This window comes from Candoia aspera, chromosome 3 (assembly GCF_035149785.1).
Source record: "Candoia aspera isolate rCanAsp1 chromosome 3, rCanAsp1.hap2, whole genome shotgun sequence".
NCBI classification, from domain to species: domain Eukaryota; kingdom Metazoa; phylum Chordata; class Lepidosauria; order Squamata; family Boidae; genus Candoia; species Candoia aspera.
This window is the reverse complement of record NC_086155.1, coordinates 194658638-194685085: the sequence shown is the minus strand read 5'-3', so window position 1 is coordinate 194685085 and position 26448 is coordinate 194658638. Positions and strand designations below refer to the sequence as shown.

Sequence of the window (26448 nt, the reverse complement as noted above, 5' to 3'; positions counted from 1 at the left end):
TAAAATTAATTTATATGAGTAAAGAGATGTGATTTGCAAGTTTCATTGACTCAGGTTTCACTCAACATGCTACATCATAAATTCAGGTTGAGGAAACTAGTGTCTGGATTTGTGTAACACATTACACCAAAAAGCAATCAGCCTGAATTTATAGTTAGGTGAACCAAATACTGGCAACTTCTTATTGGACTCAAAATGGTCATTTTTAAAACACAAACTCCATCTACTTCCAGCTTTCTGATTACCTCTTTAAACAATAAAGGGAAAGTGTAAGCATCTACGTTCTCTCCATTTTACATTATCAACCCCTTTTTCCTGTTATTTGCCAGCAGATGTACTGTAGTCCCAAAGAATCCCCACAGAAGCAGCTTTACGGAGGTCACTATTGTGAATTAGCTGCTTGGATTCAGAAGTAGAAAAACAAGATAATGAGGCAATCTACTGGGAAAAACTGCATAAGGCACCTAACACTGGAAATAATTTAAGATAATTCATCATAAGCACTTAAGCAATTATTTACTTCAGCTGCAGATTTAGGGTGAAGTTTGCTAAACAACAAAAAAGGCAATTTTTTCTTCTACAACACATATGCCTGGAAGTAATTTCATTCGCTGAGTTGCCCTGTTAGCTTCGTGCCACCAGGAGAACTCTGCGCCACTCTGCATGCCCTTAAAGGAAATACTTATCTAACTCAAATTATTTATCTAATGAAAAATCCCGTGCTACATTTGTTTCCAGAAAACAAAACACCAACAAAAAAATAATCCTATATTCGCAACACCAACAAAAAAAATGCCTCCGCGAATTCCTCCCTGTGCAATTTCAACCCCAAAACCCGTTCCTTTCGCTCCCGCGCCGCCCTGCGTTAGCCCCACGCCATGACTTTTACCCCTTGCGCCTTCCTCAGCCAATCTCGGCCGAAAGCATCTTTTCTTCCTTCCTATTGGTTAGCGTCAATTCTGCGACTGGCGCGTGCGCCGTTAGGCCTGTGCATTGCTTTTTTTCTTCTTCGAGTAGGAGAGCCTACCCGCCCGAGTGTCGGCGCAGGCGCACCACGGCCTGTCTCCCCTCTGCCTTTTTTTTAAACGGTAAACATCCTGCCGAATTTTGAACGGCTGGTTTGGGCGGCAGGAAGAGGAGCGGCCGCCATCTTGTTTGTTTGAGTGGCTCAGGCAGGGGGGTGGGGGACTCGCGGGCGGCGGCGGCGGCTCTCCGCGGCGCTTGGAGCCCGGTTCCTCAGGCAGCTGCGCAGGACTCGAGGTGAGGGCTGGAGGGGGAGGAGAGCGGGGGCGGCTCCTGTAGAAGCCGGAGCCCGGCTAGGCCTCGGCCTGGGTCTAACTGTCCCTCTGGGCTCCCGCTCACTGGGAAAGGCGGAGGGAGGAACGGCTCGTTAACGGCTTTCGACCGGAGCTGCGGGGGAGGTCCCCGGCTTCGGGGCTGGGCTTCTCCTTGCCTCCTGGTCGTTTCTGAGCTTCTCCGTTGGGGGACCTCGCCCGGCCGTTGCTGGTTTCGAAACACAGCTGTGGCCGGGAAGGGCTGCCCGATCCCTCGCTGTAACTCTTCCTCGAAGGGGAGCCGGAGTGACTCCCCCCAAAAGAGGTTGTGAAAAAGGGCTGTGGTTTGTGCGGTTGGTCCAGAGAGCCTCTCGAAATATTTCTCCCGGTTCTGCCTTTGCATCAGGAAATTCATTGTTTCCACGCGATTAAAGACTTAAGGCAAGGCAGCGAGAGGCTGGGATCCGGTGCACGTTCAGGAGCCTTCCCAGCCCATGCCGTGGAAGTTATTTCCATATGAATATCCTCGGGAATATCCTGCGGGAAAGCTCTGGATTGCGTGTGAGACGAAATTGACCTGTCTGGGCTTGGGTTATTTTCCCGTGTTTCAATGGGAGAGTTCCTTCCCCTGTAGAAAGATCGACTCATGCTTTGACGAATGTGGGGCATTAAAGGAGGTCTAAGGCCACTTTGACTAACTTTTGTTTTTGGCTGATGCTTGGGCCTGGCTTAGCTCTCTATAAGACTGAGCCTTGAAGCTGATGTTTCTGCCAAATCCCTGCCCAGTTTCTTAAGATGTGGAGAGAGACTGGCAGACAAAGCCTCCGGGTGCAGTGGAATCACCTAAAGTTAGTATCTTCCTACACAATGTCTTTGAGGCTTTGCATTTGGAAAAGTAGAGCTTAACTTCTGGTGATTTTGTAGACATAAAACCATTTGGAACAAAAGTGGTATAAACACAGACTGCTAAAGGACAAATCTTAACAGAGAGTTAATGGCTGATGAAAGATAACATAAAAGGTATGAAAAGCTGCAGTGGAGAGGGGCATTTATCAGGATAGTTGGCCATGGAGAAAACTCCCTTTTTTTCATTGCCAAGTAAAAATGTGCATGCTGTATCATAGAGAACAGAACTGCCCCCCATCCTCCAAATCATTAAGAGACATTTAATGAGCCAATGAGCGGTGGCGTTGCAGGTTAAATCGCTGAGCTGTCGATCGGAAGGTCGGCGGTTCGAAACCGCGCGGCGGGGTGAGCTCCCGTTGTTAATCCCAGCTCCTGCTCACCTAGCAGTTCGAAAACATGCAAATGTGAGTAGATCAATAGGTACCGCTTCGGCGGGAAGGTAACGGCGTTCCGAGTCGTCATGCTGGCCACATGACCCGGAAGTGTCTATGACAACGCCGGCTCCAAGGCTTAGAAACGGAGATGAGCACCGCCCCCTAGAGTCGGATTCGACTGGACTTTACGTCAAGGGAAACCTTTACCTTTACTAATGAGCCAATGAGAGCCAGTTTGGTGTAGTTGTTAAGGCATCAGGCTATAAACCGGGAGACCCTGAGTTCTAGACCTGCCTTAGGCACAAAGCTAGCTGGGTGACTTTGGGCCAGTCATACTCTCTCAGCCCTAGGAAGAAGGCAATGGCAAACCACTTCTGAAAAACCTTGCCAAGAAAACTCCAAGGACTTGTCCAGGTAGTCTCCAAGAATCAGTCATGATTGAATGGCTTAAAAAAAATGAGCCAATATGATATAGCGGTTAAAGTGCTGGATTTGTGCCGAGGAAGCCGAGGTTCAACTCCATCCACAGCTATGGGAATTTACTGAGATTTTGTCTAGTTTTATCTCAGTCTGGCATCCCCAGACAATGTGGTGGTTTTAAGGGAAAAAAGAGAGGAGGGAGTCCTGTTTACACTGGCTTGTGTTTCTGGAGGGAAGTCAAGATACAGATAAATGAACTGAGATACTCTTAAAAGTAACCTGGTTGCTTAGGTCTTTGCAGTAATCTTGCTTTGTAGCAACTTGGTAACCAGTGTAGATCTTTAGCACAAGTGTAATACTTATGCAGTATGTACTCTAGCCAGTAACCTAGCCATAGTAGTCTATACCAGTTGTATCTTCCAGACTATTCCCATGGGCATCTCACTTAATCAAATATATAAATTGCAGCAGCTAAGCTGTCTAGGAATCTGGTGTAACTGCTACACCATTCAAGGTTGATAACAGCACTCCTAGCAGAATCATTTCTGTCTCCAAGGAAGAAGATGGGTTCAGGAATAACGCCAAGCTTTGGAGGTGAACCCCACTTTTACAATCCAGGAGGAAAAATAATTGACCCCATCCTCTAAATGTTCCCCCCAAGGAAAGATGATCAGCTGCCACCAGTTATACTGAACCTCATGACACATCATAAATGATCTGGGGAGTTCTTAGCCCAGTAAATCTCACACAGTATTCCAAAGAAAATTAATATGGTCAGCCTTGCTGAACTCCCTAAAATAACCTCTTGGGTTTCAGCAGGTGTTAATTATGGAAAGAATGATTTGAAAGAAATCATTCAAGCCACCTGTTTGGGTTGTGTAGGCAGGCTCTCCTTTCTTTTCCTTATATGTCTTCTACCTTCTACATTTATATAGAATAGAAGAAAACAAGTAGAATAAATAACTAGAAGCCAGCCTCTTTCAAGAGGCTGTTGCTTTGCCCAATGAAAGAGTGCCACATTTGCTTTAATTCTGCTCTGCCAGCAAATCAAAAATTATCCATGGTTAACCCATTTCTAATAACTCTTGGTGGAATTATAAAGGTACAGCCTGGTTTTCACCAATGCTGCCTCTGTATAAGTGAGAGGCTTTTTCAGGAAATAAAGGCTAAATTCTATCTGTTCAGGTGTCTTTCTGTGAAGTCAATGTATTAGATGCTGTAAGGACCACTTTGGTGTCATACCAAAAACTAGGGGTTTTCACATATACCAGTGGTTACCAAACCTGTAAGCCATTTGTTACCATCTTATTAGGATTCAATTTATTGTCCTTCTCTTGCTTTGCATCACCAATTTAAACTTTGTACTCCCTCTTCTGAATCCATAACAGATAAATAAAGGTGGGTGACACTTTATATCTTTTATTTTTATGATTGCATCTGTTGGTTTCATATAGATATTAAATACAGGTAGTCCTCAACCTACTACCATTCATTCAGTGACCGTTCAAATTTACAGTGGTGCTGAACAAATGGTGGTTACAATGGGTCCTCAGAATTGTGGTCGTCCCAGCAGCCCTGCGGTCACGTGATTGTGATCTGGGTGCTTGGGAACCCCTTCACACTTATGACCAGTTGCCAAGCACCCCACAATCACATGATCGCCATTTGCAACCTTCCCTGCCAGCTTACCTAGAAAGTCAGTGGGGAAGCCAGCAGGGAAGGTTGCAAGTCGCTGGGGTAAGTCTCCCACACCCACACAACTTCCCCAGCCCCTCTGCACTCACACCGGCCACTCATGCACCCTTTGTGACCCATGTGGTGCCTCTTGCACACCCCCGCACAACCTCTCCAACTCTCTCCCTCAGCCCTGCACACCCTTTCACTCCCTCCCCGATCTGGCGGCAGCCACTTACCTGCCTGCCAGCGTGAGACTTGCAACTTCCTGCCAGCTTCCCTACTGCGTTGGTTGTGGGAAGCTGGCAGGAAGTTGCCTTGCTTAATGACTGGGATTCAGTTAATGATGGCAACCGGAACTGTAGGGATTGCTGTTGCTAAGCGATACAGTTGCGCTTTACGACTGCATTGCTTAGCAATGGAAATTCTGGTCCCAATTGTCGTAAAGAACTATCTGTAGCACTTAAGTCAGGATAATACCTTGAGGCATCTACGTCAGGATGGCCAGGAGGCCAATTTCCAATTTTCCAATATTATTTGGAAGCTGTCTGCAAATAGGAGAAGAGCATAATGCTGCCCCAAATGTGTAGAAATATCTACAACAAGAAAAAATGGTTTACAGGTTTCTTGGTTGAACTTCTGTTAACTTTTAAACAGGAAGAAAATGGATTAGAATTTCTTAGGACTTTGCAAATTTATCGCAAAGGCCTCTGAGGACTGAAAAATAACCTTTTCTGGAATAGATAATGCTAATCCCTATATAATTTGAAAGAGGTCTGCTAAGTATAGATATTTGCAGATGCAGTGGAGGCAGAAATGTAAGTTCTCTGTTGCCTTCACTGCTGTGCAGTAGGTGTGATTATGCACTGTAACATGTGCACAACCAGCCTTGTCGATGGGTTATCCATTCTTTATCCATCATCTGATCTGATTCACTATTCAAAGATCTTTAAATTCTTGATATGGAAATCCATCAAATTCTTTGAGTCTCCCACACCATACTACTTTAATAGTGCTATGAAGTCACCTTTCACCAGTAAATGGTCTGACCATATCCAGAGTATCTACCTCATCCTCTGAGCAGATCAAGGATATTTCTGCTGTTAGTCAGACCAATTTCTAATTGAGATAGTCCCATGGCCCACAGTCTAAGCATGAATTGTTAAAATCACCCAGAACAATTGTATTTGAATCTTGAACTGACTGAAAATAGAGGAGGCAATTATTTATTTTATTGTCCTGATGAAGTAATGTCATTTAGCATTTTTTAAAATACAAATAATGCCAACAGGGCTTACTGGAACATTACAAATTTGAGTCAGTTCTATGCTTTGTGTTCTATGCTTTAGTCAGTTCTATGTTCTGTGTTTTAACCATTTTGGAAATGCTTTGAGCTTGAAACAGCTATGTTTAAAAGTCTTTTAAAATGATCAAAGACCCATCATGATCACAAAGCAGCTGTCCTGAGCTTGAAATGCTTTATACACCACTACTGGACACCTTTAAGCCTGCTTCACAGGGCTGGTGCTATAAGAGAAAAGCATGAGCAATGCCTATAGGAACTGCCTTCAGCTCCCAGAGAAAAGACAGAATATTGGAGTAATAAATGTTAATACTGTATTAAATTATTAATGCTGTTTTGGTTTGTTAGCGACTGTTAATGTTATTAATAGGGTAGGATTGAGAGTCCTAGTCCTGCCTTAGGCATGAAAGCCGGCTGGGTGACCTTGGGCCAGTCACACACACTCAGCCCAACTCACTTCACAGGGTGGTGGTTGTGGGGGAAATAGGAGGAGGAAGGACTATTAGGTATGTTCGCTGCCTTGAGTTATTTATAAAAATAATAAAGGCAGGATAGAAAATAAATAAATAATAAACATTGATTAAGGAAGAAGGTGGGATTGAAAAAGAGAATTGGATAAAGACAAAGAAGAAGGAAGCCCTAAAAGTTTTGGTGGGGTGTTCGCTATAATGCCACAGAGGGAGTGGGGAGAGAGTGAGTGGTCTTTGCATTGTGCTATGCTGGATGAATGGCCCAAGTTGAGTGGCAATTGTGGGCATTGCAGTTGCCCACAATTGTGTGTATTTGTGGTTGCCCCCATTTCAGTCTCATATTTGGTGAGAAATATAGTGAGGAGTGGAAGTGGCAGTAGGGAGATTGTCTGCGAGCATTTCATATCTTAGAAGCCAGAATGGAGGAGAGGATTTATAGAGAGGTGCAGCACAGCAGAAAGTGCAATGATGTGAAACATACCATATAACTTTAACACAAGTGTGACCCATGTTGCAAGCTACATTTTAGATCTGTTTTTTGCCTTGAAGGAGGTGAGATGTGATCTGGTGGCCAGAGACATTTTATTAGTCTCCTCTCTTAGACAGATCTCTTCCTTGTGACTATGGAGCTGTGCCAAAAACCTTCTCAAAGAAGATGCTCCAGTTAACTGATGGATCCCCTGGTCTTTTAGATGGTGCTTGGAGAGTTACTCAGAGATTTAGAGGATAGTTCCATCAGATCTAGTCAACCTTTGGAATACAGAAGTAACAAGTGCACTAGACAGGATTGCTCCCAATCCCAAGGGGTTCTTAGTATATTGAAGAGGTCTGGGAGATGAAGCAACTGAAGAGATGCCTACAACAATGCTGACAGAAGATGAGAGAGGGTGACAGGACATGGCTATAAACTCAGATTCATTTAGGAGATGTGGACATTCTGATCTGGTGCTTGAAGGTTGTTAGAGGCTAAATGGGGAGAAACAAGCACAGACCCAAGCCAAACAAAGATGGAATGGCTGTTCTTTGAGAAGCATACCCATCTTGTCCCTCAATAGGATTGTGCTGCTTCTCAAAGAACAGGTCTTCAATCTTGGATATCCCTGAACATATGGCTCTTTCTAGAAGAACAGGTGGAAACCATTCATAGGAAGGGGACACACTGGTAATAGTCATGCTCTTGTTATCTATCAACTGGACAATTGTAAGTTGCAGTACATGTAGCTGACCTTGAAGACCACTTGGAAACTTCAGCTTGTGCTAAATGAAGCTGCTGTTGTGCTTATGAGTCAGACCCGTTATAGTCACATTATACATCTGTTTCCACATGCAAAACAGAATGTCTTCTAAAAGTCCCCAAATTGGTGTGTTCGGGTGGAGGGAGCACAGAAATGGACATTATTTGTAGGGGTTCCCTTTGTATGGTCAGAGTGGTGTCCTTATGCATTCTAAAAATTTCTGAAGACCTATTTATTTCAGAAGGCCTTCAGGGATTGGATTATTGTATGCATCAGAATATACCAGTATATTTTTTGTTATTGTTACTGTTTTAGTGTATTGCCATTTTATTCTGTACCCTTGACTGTTTAAAGTCAAACAGCTTGGAGTGGTATAAAACTTGCATAAATAAAATCTGAAAATCCTATTGGATAAATTGGCCTTTAAATAGATAACTCATAGCAAACTCTTGGTGAGAAATAACAAAAATATCACACATCTATATCTACAAACCTACCTATATTATGTATGAACTATTTTGCTGGAATTACCTATGTATCCCTGTGACACTGTATTTAATGTACCTCTGTTTTTTACAGGTTCTGCATAGAGTGTTGGCACAATGTTTTATGCTCACTTTGTCCTGAGCAAACGAGGGCCGCTAGCTAAAATATGGCTGGCGGCCCATTGGGATAAAAAGCTAACCAAAGCCCATGTGTTTGAATGCAATTTGGAAAGTAGTGTAGAGAGCATCATCTCACCTAAGGTATTATTTTTATGATTACGCTTTGTGATATGTGAGAGATTGGTATAAAAGCATACATTCATCCAAATGTCACATTACTGAACTATTTTGTTAGTGTTAAATCAATATATAAGTCCAGGATTTTGTTGAAACTGGCAACAAATGGATGTATCTGAGTGCTTGGACTAAGATATGAATGAGAGAACTTCCTCCTGTTTATCTCTTGTCCTGCAATGAGAAATTACATTGCACCTACAATGAGATACCATTTAGTTACCATGGTGAGTTGCTATTGTATATTTTCCCATGCAGAATTTAACAAACACCCTTAAAGCCAGACACACTGGCTCTTGCTTTGCTTTTAATTTTTTATTATTGCTTTTTTAAAAAATGATTTATATTTAGAACTCTGGGAATACAGCTCCGTATTGTATCACATATGCCGCTAGCAAGTGGCACTAAATAAAACATGATCTAGAATAGTAAAAACTGGCTTTCTTAAATAGTGGCTATTCTTATAAGCCTGCTACTGAGTATTTTCTGAAGTCTTTGATAAAGGATTGGGCTGAATGTATAAAATTTATACTTTTAGACAGAGCTAAAAGTAGTAAGTGAGAAAACAAGAAAAAAGAGACCACCCATCTCCCCCCCAATCATAAAAGTTCCTCAACTTTTTCTTTGATGTGGTTTTGCTTAACTTTATTTTTCTGTGAAACATATCGCCAGTATTGATTTATTTGTATGGCTTAAAAGTTTCTGAAACAGCCAATAAATTTGCATAATGACTATATGAAGAAAAAATTGCTCTCCAGAGGTCATCCACAATACAGTCAGTGTCATCTCAGTACTGTGGCCAGGCCTGAATCTTGACTGAAAGGATAACCTTTTATCTCTCCAATTTAGCAGGGAGGGTGTTCTCTGGGTCCCTTCCATCAAACAATGCCATCTTGTTGGATCTAGAGGGCCCTGACTCTGTTAGTGTTTTGAAAGGCTCTGAAGACCTGGCTGTTCCCCATCAGACATTTGGGTCAGGAGGTTAAGTGAGCTCTGCTGGTAGTGTGAGGATTACTGTTCTAACCAGGGTTATATACTGCTATGGTAGTTTTTATCTGTATGCTGCCTAGAGTCAGTGTTGGGAGAGGGGTGGCTCTATAAATAGTTTAAATAAAAATACGTTTAGAGAGCCAGTTTGTGTAGTGGTTAAGATGCTAGCCCAGAAACCAGGAGACAGTGATAGGATAAAAGGCAGGATAAAATAATAATATTGATAAAGACATTTAAAATAAAACTTCAAATTATCATAATTCAGTTAATTTTTAAGAGGAGTCATTTCATGGTTTTTGATAGTACAGTATGTTTGGCATTGCGAAGTGCCCATTTGATAAACTGAACGGCAATAAAATTACATGTTTTGATTTGAGACTTTAAATATGATGTGAGGGTTTAAGTAATTGCCTTTCTTCCTACTTGTTTCTTAGTTACAATTAACTATTATGTACTATAAATAATTTTTCAGGTGAAGATGGCACTTCGAACTTCAGGACATCTTTTATTGGGAGTTGTTAGAATCTATCACAGGAAAGCGAAATATCTCCTTGCAGACTGTAATGAGGCATTCATTAAGATTAAGATGGCTTTCCGTCCAGGTACTTGATGTGTACTTGCTTTTTATAAAGCTGTTACTAGTTCATGAACAGTATAATTTTGTTTCCTTGAGAGTATGACCTTTTAAATATAATGGAATATATACCATCTGATTTCTCCTAGGTCCCTTAGTAACCTCCTAATGATTGAATATTGTTATATGAATGGAGCATGACCTAAGTGGACCTTGAAAATTATTTTGGAGTAGTTGCTTCCCTTGAATCCATTTTGAAGTTGCTACATAAAGTCAGGGCGTCCCATTTATTATTTTTGAAATCAGTTTTATCACTAAGTACAGTCTAAGTACACGATGCCGCAACACATACTGACTGAATCCTGTTCTACTTTACTGAATGGTTTATTGTCTGTGAAGACCTATGCTGCAGTTAATGTGATCTTAAATGTGCCAAGATATTTTCTTTAAAAATATCAGCTTAAGAGCATGTAATTTTTTTAGGTGTGGTTGATTTGCCTGAGGAAAATAGAGAAGCTGCTTACAACGCTATCACTTTACCTGAAGAATTTCACGATTTTGATCAACCCTTGCCAGATTTAGAGTAAGCATTTATTTTCTGATTCCCCGCTAAAATAGTTATTCTTGCAATATTTGTAGATTACCCATATCCCTTTTATTGCTCTATTAGGGGGTGACAACAAACAGTGAAAGAATTTTCACTCCACAGCTTAGAAAATTTGCTGTAATAATACACCTATGCGATAAATTACATTCTTAGTTTTGTACTCCGTGTTCATTTTAAAATATTAAGCAAAGGCATATTCCTTTCAGTTTTCATTAAATTAGTAGAGTGACTTTATTTAACTGAAGAATAATACCTGACTGTCCTCTGGAATGCTTTCTAATTAAAAATCTTTATGTCTTTTGAAAGTGATATTGATGTGGCTCAACAGTTCAGTTTGAACCAAAGCAGAGTGGAAGAAATTACAATGCGAGAGGAGGTGGGAAACATCAGCATACTTCAGGAAAACGACTTCGGTAAAGCATACCTGTTTTCATAGGACTGGGAATACTAAGCTTAGATTCCTATATTTTCACAAAATCAGTTGGTATAGGTGTTACGATGTATAAATAATCGTAATACCTTGATATTTTTAATAAACCAAAAATAAGTAGTATAGCTTTTCTTTCTCTCTCTCTTTGGATTCAGGATTGCTTAAAAAGTGCTGTGGGTCTTGAACAATTGAACTTCACAGCGAAAATTCATGTAATGGCCCAGTTGTGGGGAGGGATTTTGGCTATACCTGAATTAAATACCAAAATATGACATTACAGCGATTTATGACATTTGAGTGATGACATCATTATGCACATGATGCAAAACATGCCATTAGCATCAATATAGTCCAATTGTGTAATGGTGCCATTATGCAAATGTGCAAATCACTATGAAAGTTGAGATTTTCACGTTTATATTTTTATGCAAATAGTGTTAATCACCATCTTTGTCATAAAGTTAAGATAAAGTGAGTATAAGTGTGACTGCCTTGCCAGACTACTTTAGAAGCAGTGCTCTTGTTTTTTATATACAGCTGCCCATCTCACAACACTCGGGGGGTTGTCAGGATGGAAATTGGCTCCATCAGATTTGAAGTCTGCTACGTGGGGTTCTTTTAAATGGAGGTTTCAGTGTGTTTTATTCCAGCTGAAACTGCATACAGTATTAACTTTGTTAGTTTTTTCTTTTGTTATGTAATGGATGTATTTCTTACAGTGAATGTAATTCTGTGAAAGTCATGATTATTTATTTAAGGTATTCATTCTCCTCCTTTAGTCTAAAATCTCCCAAAGCAACATGTAGAATAATAAACAACAGTGGCCATTGGGCCAGGGGTTTGTTAATGTGTCCAGTGATCCATCCCTTGTTTTTTTAAAAAAATCCATAAATATAGTGCCTCACCAAGCACGGGTAATTTTCATTATTCTGCATCTGTTTTAAGGAGTTAGTGGTCCATGGGCCTGTTGGAAAACCTCTGCAATAAAGTCTTGTCAGAATCTGAAATGATAAATTCACAAAGTTACAAACTTTGGTATGTAAACAAAAGCTTGCACATCTCCCAAATATGGATATACTTATTCTAATTGTAATATCAGTGTTCTGATAATTGTGTATTAGAAGAGGTTAGAGTGGGTCAGAGAAAAATATCAGGGACAAAGAATATGAATAATTTATGAATCTTGGGAAAATATTTTATGAGAGGACTATATTAGTGAAATGATTAGAATAAGGAATATACATGAAACATGAGTAATAATAAATGAGGTGAAAAAGGGAATTGCTTAAGTATTGAATGTTGCAATTCAGAAAAGTATTCTGTGTACTAACTAAAAATAGAACTATATAATATTGCAATTTAAAATAGGATTGGTAGTTGAAGGTATCTGTCAATCTCTTTCTTAATCTTAAAGGTGACTTTGGGATGGATGATCGTGAAATGATGAGAGAAGATAGTGCTTTTCCAGATGTCATGCTGGATAGCAATAGTGCTTCAAACCTTCTGCTGGAGCCAGAGCAGAGCACCAGTCATCTTAATGAGAAATCTAATCACTTGGAGTATGAAGACCAGTACAAGGATGACAATTTCGGAGAGGGAAATGATGGTGGAATCCTGGGTATGTTATCAATTTGTATCTTGCCCAAGATAATTTAATGAGGTAATTCTACATGCATGTTGACTTTAAGGGGCATATAGTATCTAAATGTTAGGGCTTGTATGAATTTATCACATATTTTGTAAGACCTTGCCCTATTAACTTGATGTTCAAGACACTGAGGCTCTATTCTGGGTTGAGTTGGATGATTGGATATAGTGGGATCAGCAAGTAATGGGATGTGTTTTCTGGGATGCGCAAGGGTGAATTTTCCTAAGTTGTCTTCTGATTTATTTTCCTGGTTCCCAAATGCAAAGATTCTTCCTCTCAATCCTCAATTTATACATTTCCCCATATGAAGGATTCTTTACCCGATTACAATACTGGAGATTAAGTTTCCAGGTACTACATTTGGCCTCTAAATAGCTCTCTATAAGTAAACTCCATTGTACTATGTTTTTCTGTTTAGTAAATTTGCCTTTCTGAATATAGATGTGAAAAGCTATCTGTGTTGTCCCATGAGAAAAAAAAATTCCAGCATCATTAGTTAGAACACTTTCACTGCATTTATATCTGTTATGCTATTCCCTTTCTTGGTAGGTGACATTATACAAGAGCAAAAATGGAATAAGTAACAGTAAGCCAAAGAAATTAAAGGTCTGAGATAAAAAAAGAAAGAAAATACACCTAATACACTAACATCATTCACTATACATTTCTAGACATTTCTATCCTTGTAAACTTCCACCACATCTATATACTGCTTCAAATACATTTTTTTAAAACTTCTCACCTTTTTCTTTTTGAGGATCTTACCCACTCCAGCCATGAATTTCTTATTCTTCCCCTTCTTCTCAGCCAATTTACTCTTCCTTCATATATTTGTTTTGAGATTAGATCCTCATTCATCTTGTCTATATAACAGGACTACTGCTCACTCACTTTTGTATTTACATTTGTTCATTTCCTATTCATTCCTGATCTATCTCGTCTTTTCTGTAAATTGTGCGACAGTTGTGCCCATTCCTGGACCAATGTGCCCTTCTCACAGTCACCCAAGCCCTATTCACCCCCCATTTGGACAATTGTGATGTGCTCTACATGGGGCTGCCCTTGAAGGGTATCCAGAAGCTTCAGTTGGTTCAAAATGCAGCAGCCCACATAGTTTTGCACAAGTCTAGATTTGCTCATGTGTCACCTCTTTTGCGGGAGCTACATTGGTTGCCAATTTGCTTCTGGGTCCAATTCAAGGTGCTGGTTATCATTGTTAAAGCCCTGCATGGCTTGTGGCCTAGTTATCTGAAGGACCAACTTTACATCTACCCAGCACAGCACAGTGGGGAGGCAGGGTATGTTGAGGGTCCCATCTATGAGGGAAGTACATCAAATGGGACCATGAAAAAAGGTCTTCTCTATGGTGGCTCCCTCCCTATGGAATATCATTCCCCCAAAGATAAGATTGACCCCCACCGTGATCTTTTTCCGGAAGGCCCTGAAGATGTGGTTCTGTCAGCGGGCCTGGGGATCCCAGGTTGAGATGGAGCTGATCAGGTGGCTGATTTGATTGGGTTTGTGGCTGCCGCAGGGGGTGGGGTGTTGATGGGTTTTTGTATTGTGAATTTTAATTCTGTAAGCTGCCCGGAGTCACCATGTTTGAGTTGGGTGGCCATATAAATTTGCTGAATAAATAAAATACCCTTATCTCTTAAAGATTCCATTCATATTACAGGTAGTCCTCATTTAACATCTACTCATCCAGTGACCTTTCAAAGTTAGGACAGGGTACTTGTGATGGGTCCTCTTTGCAATTTGGGTGTGTGGTAACCGGCTCACAGTTGCAATGTTGCGATGTCCCACAGCCATGTGATTGCCATTCGTGATCTTCACTTCCGGCTTCCAACAAGCAAAGTCAATGGGGAAGCTGGAAGGAGGTCGTAAATGGCAATCACATGACAGTGGGACACTGTGACCTCACAGGATTTCCCTAATGATGGCAACTGGAACTGCTGTTACAAGTAGATGTGGTCACATGACGTCACACTTTCCAACTGTCACTTAGCGACGGAGTTCCTAGTCCCAATTAAGTGTTAGTAAGTGAGGACTACCTGTATACTCATCTTATGTTTATGCTTCTACTGACATTCCCAGTTCTCCCATATAAGAGAGGCAGGGACATGCTGTTATATACAGCCATTTAAACTTCTTTCAACACCAGGACACTGAGAGTTCTAGTCCCACCTTAGTCCGAAGAGCTGGCTGGGTGACCTTGGGCCAGTCACTCTCTCTCAGCCCAACTCACCTCACAGGGTTGTTGTTGTGGGGAAAATAGGAGGAAGGAGTATTAGGTATGTTCACCGCCTTGAGTTTCCACCAAGGAGGAAACCACACCTCCACCAAACCTGGTAGGGCAAGCTGCTGTATATAAACAGGCAGCAGACTGCACACACACTCGCACTGGTGTTATCTAGTTGGGTAATGTAACGCCTGCAAACAAACAAGCTCAGAGAGCACCAAGAACTTCATAGTTCAACCCTAAGCTACAAATACTTTCTTCTCTTGAAAAAGATCTGTCTTCTAATACTGTTGTAGTAAGGATAGTCTTACATTTTGGTATAAGGTTTATGCTTCTAACCCTAATTTGCTTGATTTGTTATTTCAGATGACAAACTTCTCAGCCACAATGAAGTAGGAATATTTGATGACCCGCCTGCCCTTTCAGAAGGGGGAGTAATGATGCCTGAGCAACCTCCCCATGATGATATGGATGATGATGATAATGTCTCAAGTGAATATTTAAACAGTTTTTTTTTATTTTTGAGATGCATTGTAAATGATAGCCAGCATTGCATAGATGGAATGTCATGCTTGACACACTTGTATTTTGTACTTCATCAATATTGTGGCAGTAACGGCTAAAGTACAACCTATGGGCAAGACATAATCAGTCAAGGCTGAGAGATGAAAAGATGGTGCTTTTCTAGGCAGGGAATAGCTTCCCTGTTTTTCTCTCCTTTTCTCAGCCCAACTGATTTTCATGATCAATATTTCATCAGTGGAAAATGGTGCTTGCCAATTGCTCACCTTTGCTTGGGTCACCCATCCCAGGCCAATTACACGCCTTTCTTTTACAGCATTGCCTGCACCAGACACATTGAGTGAGAAGATGAGAATAAGCTGAATGATGTGTTATCAGAACAAGTTGGTTAGCGTGGTGTTTGTGTAGGCCTCTAGAAATGGTTGTAGCTGTGAGAATTTTCATCCATTTTTGTGTATGCTTATCTTCCCACATTTGTAGAGGTGGAGCCAGTAGCCCATTAGGATGCAAAAGAAGAAAATCTTGGAGCAGCCATGGTTTCATAGATTAAAAAAGAGCCATTTAAAAAAGTCCTGAAGAAAAATGTAACAGTTTAATTTTAACTCGCTGGCATGGAATACTGAATGAGAGAAAAAATCAACCAGATTGCAAGTTAGAATAGATAGGAAGAACTGGAAAAGTATAGAAAAGTTAACACCTTATTGCCTGAATTGATTAGATCTTGGTTCATACTAGCATGTTGGGAAAAAAAAACATGCCCATAGAGAGCCTTGGAGAAAACAAATGTAATTGACTCCAGGCGTTCATGTATCCACTCTAACCTTTACCAAAAGAAAAGAAAAACCCTCTGGAAGCAAGTCAGTGAGAACTGGGCATGCTCAGCTGGCACAGAATGAGGGCAATGTAGCCAGGAAGGACCCAGAGAGGGAAAATCAAATGGGCAGCCTCTAACTCTAACCCATGGAAAATATTCTTGGTGGTCTCACTTGTATTTTATGTTGTGGCTATAAAATGTTCTAGAAAACTTACTTGACTCTTTAATTCACAGTGGGAGGACCAGATAGCCCAGACTCAGTAGATCCAGTGGAACCCTTGCCAACCATGACTGATCAGACCACACTGGTTCCAAATGAAGAAGAAGCATTTGCTTTAGAGCCCATTGATATAACTGGTAAATTTTAATGGTTTCGTTTTTGTATGTAATATGCCTACTGGCACTCCTATTGCCTTTTTTTTTCCTCATAGCAATACCCTAAGCTCTTCTGATGGCTTAATTTCAAAAAGGAACATCCTTTGTGATTTAAGTAGGTCCACCTGTAAAGGTAATCAGTATGTGTGTGCATCTGCACTCACAAATCCTTTCTAGTTGCTTTATATTTGAAACTTTTTGATCACTTGGTAATTAACATAGAGCTTTAAAGTTTTCTATTTTAAATCAGTCATTGCAATTAAGTAATAGAGATGATACCTACCGGCAGATGCCTCCTCTGTCCAGGGAAACTACAGTTAATGAGGAATTCATTAAGCAAAGTTCCACAATATGGACCTCTTGAATGGATATTGTCACACACGCTGACCAGCTTTCACCTTCCACATGAAATCAATGTTGAATGTAAATTTGTCCGTAAACATACTTTGCAGATTGGTACATCCCAGTTGCACATTCTAGTAGTTTACCCCCTCACGTAAATTGTCAGGGGATCAATAAATCTTTTCTAAACTATTCATTAATAGATGCAGGGAATAATAGATGGAGTCTAGTTAACCTTGGCTGGTCTCAGAAGCTTAAGCAGGTTCAGATCTGGTTAGTACTTGGATGGGAGACCATCAAAAAAATCACAGCATTACATTCTAAACCAGGAAGTCAAATAGAGCATCTTGGAAGAAAGCAATGGCAAACCATTCCATTTTATTTCTGAGAAGACTTACATAGATGCGTACAAGAAGTCATCAGGAATCAAAGTCAAAAGAGGCTCTTCCTTTATTAGTATTAGTGCCAGAAGCTGTTTTAAAACTTCATTTGGAATTCATTTAAGATAAGGTAATGATTGCTTGTGAAGTAAGAAAACCTTTTGGTTGCAGTCCTCTCTGGTCCATATTGTTCCACTTACAAGCACATTTTATACAGGTAATCCTTGAGTTACAACCATTTGTTCAGTGACCGCTCGAAATTATGATGGTGCTGAATGAAGGGTCTTAAGACCGGTAGTCAAAGTTCCAGCTGTTGCAGCACCCCCACAGTCACATGAACAAAATTTGGGTGCGCGGCAACCAGCTCTCTCAACCAGTTGCAGCATCCCACAGTCACATGATTGCCATTTGCGACCTTCCTTGCTGGCTTCCCCCAAGCAAAGTCAGGTAAGTCTCTCCATCCCACAGCCTTTCTTTGCTCGAATGCACCGTGCTTCCTTCCCCTCTTCACTCTCCCACACACTGGACCCTCTTTCCCTGGACTCCTTGCCTTTGCACACACATACCCCATGCCCTCTTTCCATGACCTCCCTGTAATTGCATGAATGCGCACATGTACCCTGCACCCTCTTTCCTTGGCCTCCCTGTGATTGCACGCACACACTCTTGTGCCCCTCATTCCTTGGCCTTTCTGAGCTTGTGCCACATGAGCACCCCGTTCCCGACTCTCCTGTGGCCTGTGCTGGGTCTCCCAGTGATCCCTCCACCCCCCTGTGGCACCCCTGCGCTCCTTACGTGGGACTCCCCTCGCATCCCTCTTAACAACCTGTGCATCTTGGGTTATGACAACTGGGGCTGCCCGGATTGCCATTGCCAAGTCACATGATGTTGCGCTTTATGACCATAGCACTTAGTGACAGCAATCCCGGTCCCAACTGTAGTTGTAACTCGAGGATTACCTGTAGTGTTCTTTTCATTGTTAAAAATGACTTCTTGTGCTGTCCCTGATTCTCAAGTATACAACATGCATTTCTGTATACATGGTTCTCTGCTCCAAACTTCATTCCAGTCTTCGATGACTTGTAGGGATAATCTACAAGCAGATAATCTACAAGCATCTACTCTGATTCCTGAGGTTGTAGTTCTCCCTTTTTTATATATAATTTTAGTCAGAATTTTTCCATGAGCAAATGACAAATCTAAGGAAAGGTTGAGGTTGTGCTACTCTTTTAGATGGTCTCACTGAAGCATTTCTAACAAACACTTCATGTTTACATACTCTAAACAGAATTGTGGCAGTATATCCTTTTCTGAATAATATATTCTTAATATGATCATTCTTAGGTAAAAAAGTTTTAAGCAGACTTTGAAAGTGTTTCTCTTTGCTTAAATTGCAAAATTGTTGTAAAGAAACTAAAATTGTTAATACTGTAATTTAATTATAAACAGGAACAGTATTGTAATGTTCAGTGCCTAATACATTTTTCCCTAAATAGTCAAAGAAACCAAAGCAAAGAGGAAGAGAAAGCTGATTGTAGACAGTGTGAAAGAACTGGACAGCAAGACCATCAGAGCCCAACTAAGTGATTATTCTGACATTGTCACCACACTGGATCTGGCGCCTCCTACTAAGAAATTAATGATGTGGAAAGAGACTGGAGGTGTTGAAAAACTTTTCTCCCTTCCTGCTCAGCCTCTGTGGAATAACAGGCTGCTGAAGGTGAGGTGATCTAAATTTTGGAAATTTTATTTTGTAATGAACAGTCACTGCATAGTGGATATTTGAAGCCATCGTTTCCCAATTTAGTCACCTAAGATGTGTCAGAACCGCAACTCTTAGAATCCCCAACAAGTATAACAAAGTTTGGATGGCATCAGTTTGGGAAAGGCTGCCAGAAACTGACTATTACATGTTCTAATAATACATTGTGCAAATAAAGTATTCTCCTTCGCTACCCTTATAGAATGCCAAATCCCTAAGGACTCTTAGCAGTTTACAAGAAAGATAAACAAACAATATACAGTAAACAAAAGGATACAAATGGAAGATCCATAAGCTAATGACAGCATAGAATTAAATTAGATTAACTAGACTGAACTATAATCAAAGTAAGATGAAGGCCGAAATGCCCTCCTGAAGTGCTCCATTTTGAGCAGCTTTTGGAAGGCAGTTGGGATTGGAGCAAACTGGGTGTTCATTGGGAAGCCATTCCAAAGGATTGGTGCAGCTACTAAAAAGCAATGCCAAACCTCAGCACCCCTCAGCTCCCTAAAGTGAGGCACCTCTAATCAATTGATAGTAATTAATTTCATGGTTTGGGTATATGTGTGTATTATCCATTTTAGCAGGTAGATGGATACAATCTGATGCTAGACTACCTAACATTGAAGTGCATGAGGTAGATAACAAAAGCAGTATTTGCCAACTGAATATATCATTTGCTTTTTTTATTTGAAGCTTTTTACTCGCTGTCTTACACCTCTTGTACCAGAAGATCTTAGAAAGAGGAGGAAAGGTGGGGAAGCTGATAACCTAGACGAGTTCCTTAAAGATTTTGAGAATCCAGAAGTACCTAGAGAAGAACAGCAACGCAATGTTATTGGTTTGTGTCTTTAATGGCTTGGTTTTTGACTGGTAGATTGTTCAGTAAATGTGTTTAAAAAGCTGTGCAGCTTAATGTTCAAACTGTGTAACTGCTTCATGTGTATTGGTACCTTCTATGTTAAGAGAAGAATTTGTGCTTTTGTAAAGATAGAAAGGAATGCTTGCATTGAAAAAAAATAGTGACTCATCAATATTATTTTGCAATACTGCAGATGAACCCATTTTAGAAGAGCCAAGTCGCCTTCAGGAATCCATGATGGAAGGCAGTAGGACCAACTTAGATGAATCAGTCATGCCACCACCTCCACCTCAGACTGGTGTAAAGCGAAAGGCTGTACAATTGGAACCAGAACCTGTGCTCCCCGTGAGTGAAAGAATGTGTTTGACATCTAGATACATTGACTATAAACTGTAACACATGTATCCCTGTATAACTTCCAAGCAATATGTATGTACCAAATGTCATAAGGAAATAACATAGATCAGTTTGAGGGTAATAGCATATCCAATTTCCAGTATTGTGAGTTGACACAAATAGAAGAACCTTAAGCAGTTTCACCAAATATCTGCTTATCCTTCCATTGGTTAATATCTCCTATAATAGGAAAAAGCTAACAATAGAAGCTCATCAGTTTTTAACCATATGATGACTTTATAATGACTAGCTCAATGGTTTTAACAATCAGGATGTATCAGCAGAGTGCATCTATTTTTTTTACTGTTTAATTGATTTTAAGTAAATGCTGTGTCTGTACATGCTATAATCCCAGATTTTCTTCCCAATGAAGTTGAATATTGAGTGGGATGCAAGCAAGATTCTTGAACAGAACAAATGGGTATATCTAGATATTTGTATAAAGTAATAAGGTTATATGTGAGGCTTTTGAAAAAAACATGTTTTTAAATAAGGTGTTACCAAGTCTAGTTACTATCTGTCTGGTTTTAGTTGTTAAACTTGAATGTTCCTCTCGTCAGTCCCAACCATTACAACAGATAGAAATGCCACCAGTGGAATTGCCTCCAGAAGAACCTCAGAATATCTGTCAGCTAATTCCAGAGCTTGAGCTTTTGCCTGAAAAAGAAAAAGAGAAAGAGAAGGAAAAGGAAGAGGAAGAGGAGGAAGAGGTAGGTATTGATTTATAATGGTCAATCATGCCTTAGTCACCTCATGGTTCAACTACTGTAGTGCGCTGTATGTGAAGCTGCCTTTGAAACCTGCTCAGAAACTTCAACTGGTCCAGAATGCAGTGGCGCAGGCAGTGATGGGCATGCCTTGGTATGCCTATGGGGCCCCTCTGTTTTATAAGTGGCACTGGTTGTCTGTGCCTCTGGGTGCGATTCAAGGTGCTGGTCATACTACGAAGCCCTGCATGGCTTCAGGCCTGGTTATTTGAGGGACCATCTATCTCCCATGGTTTCTCCCCAGCTGGGACATGCCAGCCATGCAAGCACATTCTGGGTTCCTTTGATTAAAGTGTGCCATCTATTGGGGCCCAGGAAGCACTGCCTGCCCTCTGGAATGAGATCCCCTTGAAGTCCATGCAGCTCCCACAATATTGGTATATGTTGAAGATCTGATTGTTCTCCCAGGCCTGAGTTAAAATGGATAGATCCACTTGTGTGTGTTTTTATACTGAGCAAGTGGATCCCATCTTGTTTTGTTTTGTATTGCATTTTTATAGTTTATTATATTGTGAGCCTCCCTGAGTTGGTTTGGAGTCAGGTAGCAGGCGGGCAGTCAGGTAGGAAGGGGCAACACTGATCCATTCTTAAATATCCTGTAGTAATTGAATATTTCTACATAACATTTTGTTTACCCTCTGTCTCAACAAAAGACTGTATTATCTAATTCTTTCATTAGACTCTAAAATACATGAATAGGATCTTGTATGTTAATGGTGATTTTTTTTCTTTATTACTTTTCTGAATATAAAAGATAATGACATTTTAAAATTTGTTTAGCTGCATTTATAAGAGTTGTTTAAAATGTTGTAGCTGTGGGCGGTTCTCTGTAAATATCTTGTTAGCGAATACTTTTGCAATAGCCCTCTGTTTTTGTAGACAGATTTACATCTAGGGACTTGTTTTGTCCACCATGAAAGACTGACTTATGCCTTTGAGTTTGCAGTTAAGTTCAGGAGTGTATTATTACTTGCTACTCATTACATTTTAATTGAAACTAAAGTCAACAGTTTGCTTTGTAGATTAAAAAGCATATGTAGATAGTTTTATAGATATAACTTGCAAACGGCTGCCCAAATTAAACCACAAATATATTGCCTCAGCTAAGAAACCTAACCTAACCTAATCACAAGTTTTCCATTGGCTCAGTCTAAACAATTTGGTGATCACAACCTGTATCATTCTTCCCGAGCCTGGGCGTCCACCTGTTGTATGGAGTTCACCTCCCAGAAGTCTTGCAAAGGCACGCTTGCTGGGGAATTCTGGGAGCTGATTTTTACTTGTCGGGATGACGTGTAAGCTGGAGAAGACTGGCTTATATTAAATTCAGAAATTTTAGGTGAAAATAAGAGGGCCTCGTATTTGCACTTAATAATTGCTACTCTCATTCAATTTGGGAGGGAGGTTTTTTTTTAACTTTGAACTTGAACTTCCCTCAGTGGCCAGCCAGATGTGTTCAATGAGCCTGTTAGGTGGACATAAAAACCACAGCTCCTACATGTGTAGTGTCTTATAATAGTCACTATTTAGAGACTGAATGTTTCTCTACAGTAGCAATGTAGTTAATAGTAGCTAAGGCCTGTCCTCCATAAATGTCTTTTAATTCCTTCATAAAGACTCAAGTTAGTGACTGTTGCCTTGTTTTATAACTGCAATTTAATCATAAATTCTTTACATTTGTACTCTCCTCAGTTTTCTGCTTACGAACTGTGTGAACCATCTATCCAAGCACTAGTGTTATAGGACAGCAATGCAAATAATAATATCCCATTATTGTTTCCTTATGTAGCTTGCTTGTTCTGTTTTTTAATCTTGAGCATTTTTTAGGAGACTTATATTATCTGAATCTGTTCTTCGATGCAATTCATTTCAGGAGGAAGATGGTACTGGAGGTGACCAGGATCAGGAGGAACGGCGATGGAACAAGAGAACACAGCAGATGCTTCATGGTCTTCAGGTATTAGTTCATTTTTGGTAATGTATGAGAGGTACTTTCTGAATATCATTTGTCTGCTAACAAACCTATACCTTCCTATTGTGGCTAGCTAGTCGTTTTCAGGCAGCCCACAAACAAAATGCAAAGACAATATCCCTCACTGGGGCTCTTGTTTTGCACACATGGAGCTCTGGATATGGTTAGAAAAACTGGCCTGAAACCCTGGAGGGCCACTGCTGTCAGTACCGACAGTACTGAGGTAGATGAACCAATAATCTGGTAAGAAATAAAGTTACTCCCTTGTGTGTTGCCCTGCAGCCACTGTTGTAGGAAATTTAACATGGAGAAGTAATCCCCTAATTGAGTTAGGAACACAAATCCGTCTGATTTTGGACATTTTTTAAATCCATCAATTCAGACTGCCCAGATACTTGGCAAATGTGATTGGTGGCTATTTGGATCCAAAGTGGAAAAGGTGCTTCAGAGAGATGTGGGGACACTTAGTATTGTGTTGGTATTGCCTTAAGTAAGCCATAGCTGCACTTCCTTACTCATAAAAAGTCCATCAGGACTCCTTATATTTTTCTGTATTGAAGCTTGTGAATGCATCCTGCACGGAGTAGCATTGTATCCTAGGTTGAGAGTTGTAGTGTGTATGTCTGGTTCGGTGGTACTTTTTTTTTTTTTTTTAAATAAAGGCACAATATTTTCCTATCACTAAATGTTTTATTATCTTCTCCTGAAGATCTAAGCTTTTCAGTCTGTAAGTGGGTGCAGGGGCTCTTCCAGTAATGAGCATCTTTTAAGTTCACTTGTGGTTGCTTGACATTAGCAAATGTTCAGAATGAGAGTCAGAAATGGTAATGGTTAACTATTTTCTGTATTTTCAGAGAGCTCTTGCCAAGACTGGAGCAGAATCCATCAGTTTGCTTGAGTTGTGTCGGAATACAAACCGCAAACAAGCGGCAGCAAAATTCTACAGTTTTTTGGTACTGAAAAAGCAACAAGCTATAGAGCTGACACAGCAAGAACCATACAGTGATATCATTGCAACTCCTGGCCCCCGATTCCATATTATTTGAATGTTTGGCTTACTGTATAGTTAGCATCATTAGTGCTCACACAATGTCCCATGTGCAGGGCCTATGAGAGAAGCAATTTAGGTTTCATTGTCTGTGCACAGTTAATTGATTTTTGTGTTTGGGGAGGGATTTCTATTATCTTTTACCACTTTTGCATTTCTAGTAACCTTTCTGCACTGGATGGCTTGAGTTCCAGTCGCAGAGATGAGAAAGTAACTCAAGGATCTTTATGAAGAGTGGTTTTTTTAAACAAACAATTCAAAGCAGACGTGTGCAATACTGGTGCATCTATGACTAATCAATTGTTTTTCAGTATCTTAGTAAACCAGGATGCTATTTTAATCACTTAAGACCCAATAATGGCCAACTTGTTTCATTACCGATTTGCCAAATAGACCTAAAACTCTGAGCTCGCTTCCTTGTAATAGTGATCTTTCCTGCCCCCCATTTTTGTCAGTGTTGGTCATCTTCCTGCTACCAGCGGTGCTTTTGGAGCTGTAAGGTTGAGTGTTAGTGCCTAGCAGGCAGGAGTCCTTGCTGTGCCAGGTTTTCTATAGAATTAGGACCGAAGCAGCCCTAGGACTTAAATGCAGATAGGTACCCATGGGGTGGGGGTGGGGTAAACTATTTTAAAAAATTGGGACTTGCTTCAAGTGCAGGGGCAAAACATATCTGGTAGTAGACGTCACATTCCTTCTCAGTGTGGTCCATTTCTGATACCAGGTAGCTTTGAGGGCAGGCTACTTTCATTAAGCTTTTCCTCATTTGAATTTAAGCCTCTTTAAGCATTTACCTTTCTTAGGGGATCGTATGTCTATTAAATGTCATAAGCATAGATTATAAGCAATTTGATTTAGGAAGTTGATAGCTAGGTGGGTCTCAGAGTTTGAGCAAGATACGTTTGTATAAATTAACTAATAATTATTATGTGGGACGGCATTGGCCCTGAAGGGACAGCAAGCTTCAGATGTATATTTTAGAAGCAGGTAAACTTGCATTTATTAAATGTAATCTTGTTGTGTAACAAGTATTAATAGACCTGGCTACCTTTACAGCTTTTGTAATGGGGTGTTTTCCAATAATGGATGCTGAATAGCTTTTCAAACAACCCCCAATTTGGTTTTTTTACTACTTTTTTTTTTAAAATAAAGGCTTTATTATTAGAATCAGGCCAAACCAGAAATCATGTGAATGTGGATGAATGGATGTTAACATTTCTTAGCAAAAAAAATAAAACAATAATTAAAGGTTCTGATTTTAAATGTTGGCACTTTTGTGAAATGATTACCTTTTGGGACTGAGATTTCAGTATATGCCCAAGTGTAAAATTATGTGAATGTTTTAAAATTTGCGATGTTTTAATAACCCTTGAGAAAAGATAATTGTATAAAATAGTTACTGCAGCTTTATTTTTGACATGATGTGCCTGTACAACCATGATTTTCTCCCTTTGTACAAAGAGACATTGTAGATAACTTGAATGTTTAATTATAGAGAAGGTCATTAGTTTCTTGTTAAAGATGGTTAGTCCATGTTTTGTTGCTTTTAAAGGTTAATATTCTTGGAAATAGTTGCTGTTTATGTATAACTTTTCTAATAAAAGTTGTGTTAAGCCATTACATAGTACCAATATCTCTAGTTTCTGTCCAGCTATATTGTGAGAAGTAATCTCCATATTACTTAATTCCAGGTAGGATATTCTCTATGCCCAAGAATCAATACAAGTTAAAGGAAGGTTGTATCAGACACATGAAAACATGCTTTCACTGAAGAGAGCACATTTACAAGCTATTTCAGTCCAGGGGAATGGGATATTGATCTGACAACTAGATTTATAAATAACTAGACCAAAGCTGTGTAACAATCTGGATTTGAAGGGGGAAATGTGCTTCAGAGCATATGGGGACATCCATATAGCATCTTGGATACTATAAACAAGCATGTTTTTCCTAGATCATAAATGTAACTGAAGTTCACTTCCAAGTTTTGGATTGAACAGCCTGATCAATCAATGGAGCGGCTGTTGCATGTAGAGATTTCCACTTATCTACAAGCAAAGCTAAAGTGTTGTGTCTTAATTTGGAAATGTGTTATTCAGTCATTTCCGCTTGGCTCCTCTGGCCAGCAGACCTAAAAAGCTGTTATACATGAATAAAAAGTTATGGTTGGAGTTCCTGATTCACACAAAGTAAATCAAAGATGGAATAATGTAGGTTTCTTTAGCTGCTCCCATTTAAAGAACAACAAAGTCAAAGCAGCTCCTTCTTTGAAATTGCAGCTGAAT

At 40.1% G+C, this 26448-nt stretch overlaps 1 protein-coding gene across 1 annotated transcript; it reads left to right on the top strand.

Moving 5' to 3' along the window:
* Positions 1 to 1116: 1116 nt before the first annotated feature.
* On the top strand, positions 1117 to 25783 carry RAD21 (RAD21 cohesin complex component). The gene is made up of 14 exons (XM_063299611.1): positions 1117 to 1260; positions 8236 to 8402; positions 9898 to 10027; positions 10483 to 10582; positions 10913 to 11019; positions 12451 to 12654; positions 15293 to 15418; positions 16497 to 16619; positions 18856 to 19079; positions 19818 to 19962; positions 20177 to 20328; positions 20940 to 21089; positions 23020 to 23103; positions 23973 to 25783. Exons 2-14 carry the CDS (start codon positions 8259 to 8261, stop codon positions 24162 to 24164), a joined length of 1881 nt encoding a protein of 626 aa, XP_063155681.1. The 5' UTR covers positions 1117 to 1260; positions 8236 to 8258; the 3' UTR covers positions 24165 to 25783.
* Positions 25784 to 26448: the final 665 nt, after the last annotated feature.

What these genes read in the sequence shown, in the direction of transcription:
- RAD21 (XM_063299611.1), top strand. Translation starts at nt 8,259, where the DNA reads ATGTTTTATGCTCACTTTGTCCTGAGCAAACGAGGGCCGCTAGCTAAA. An exon ending in TAAGATGGCTTTCCGTCCAG is followed by an intron (nt 10,028 to 10,482) that starts GTACTTGATGTG and finishes TAATTTTTTTAG; the next exon opens with GTGTGGTTGATTTGCCTGAG. An exon ending in ACTTCAGGAAAACGACTTCG is followed by an intron (nt 11,020 to 12,450) that starts GTAAAGCATACC and finishes TTAATCTTAAAG; the next exon opens with GTGACTTTGGGATGGATGAT.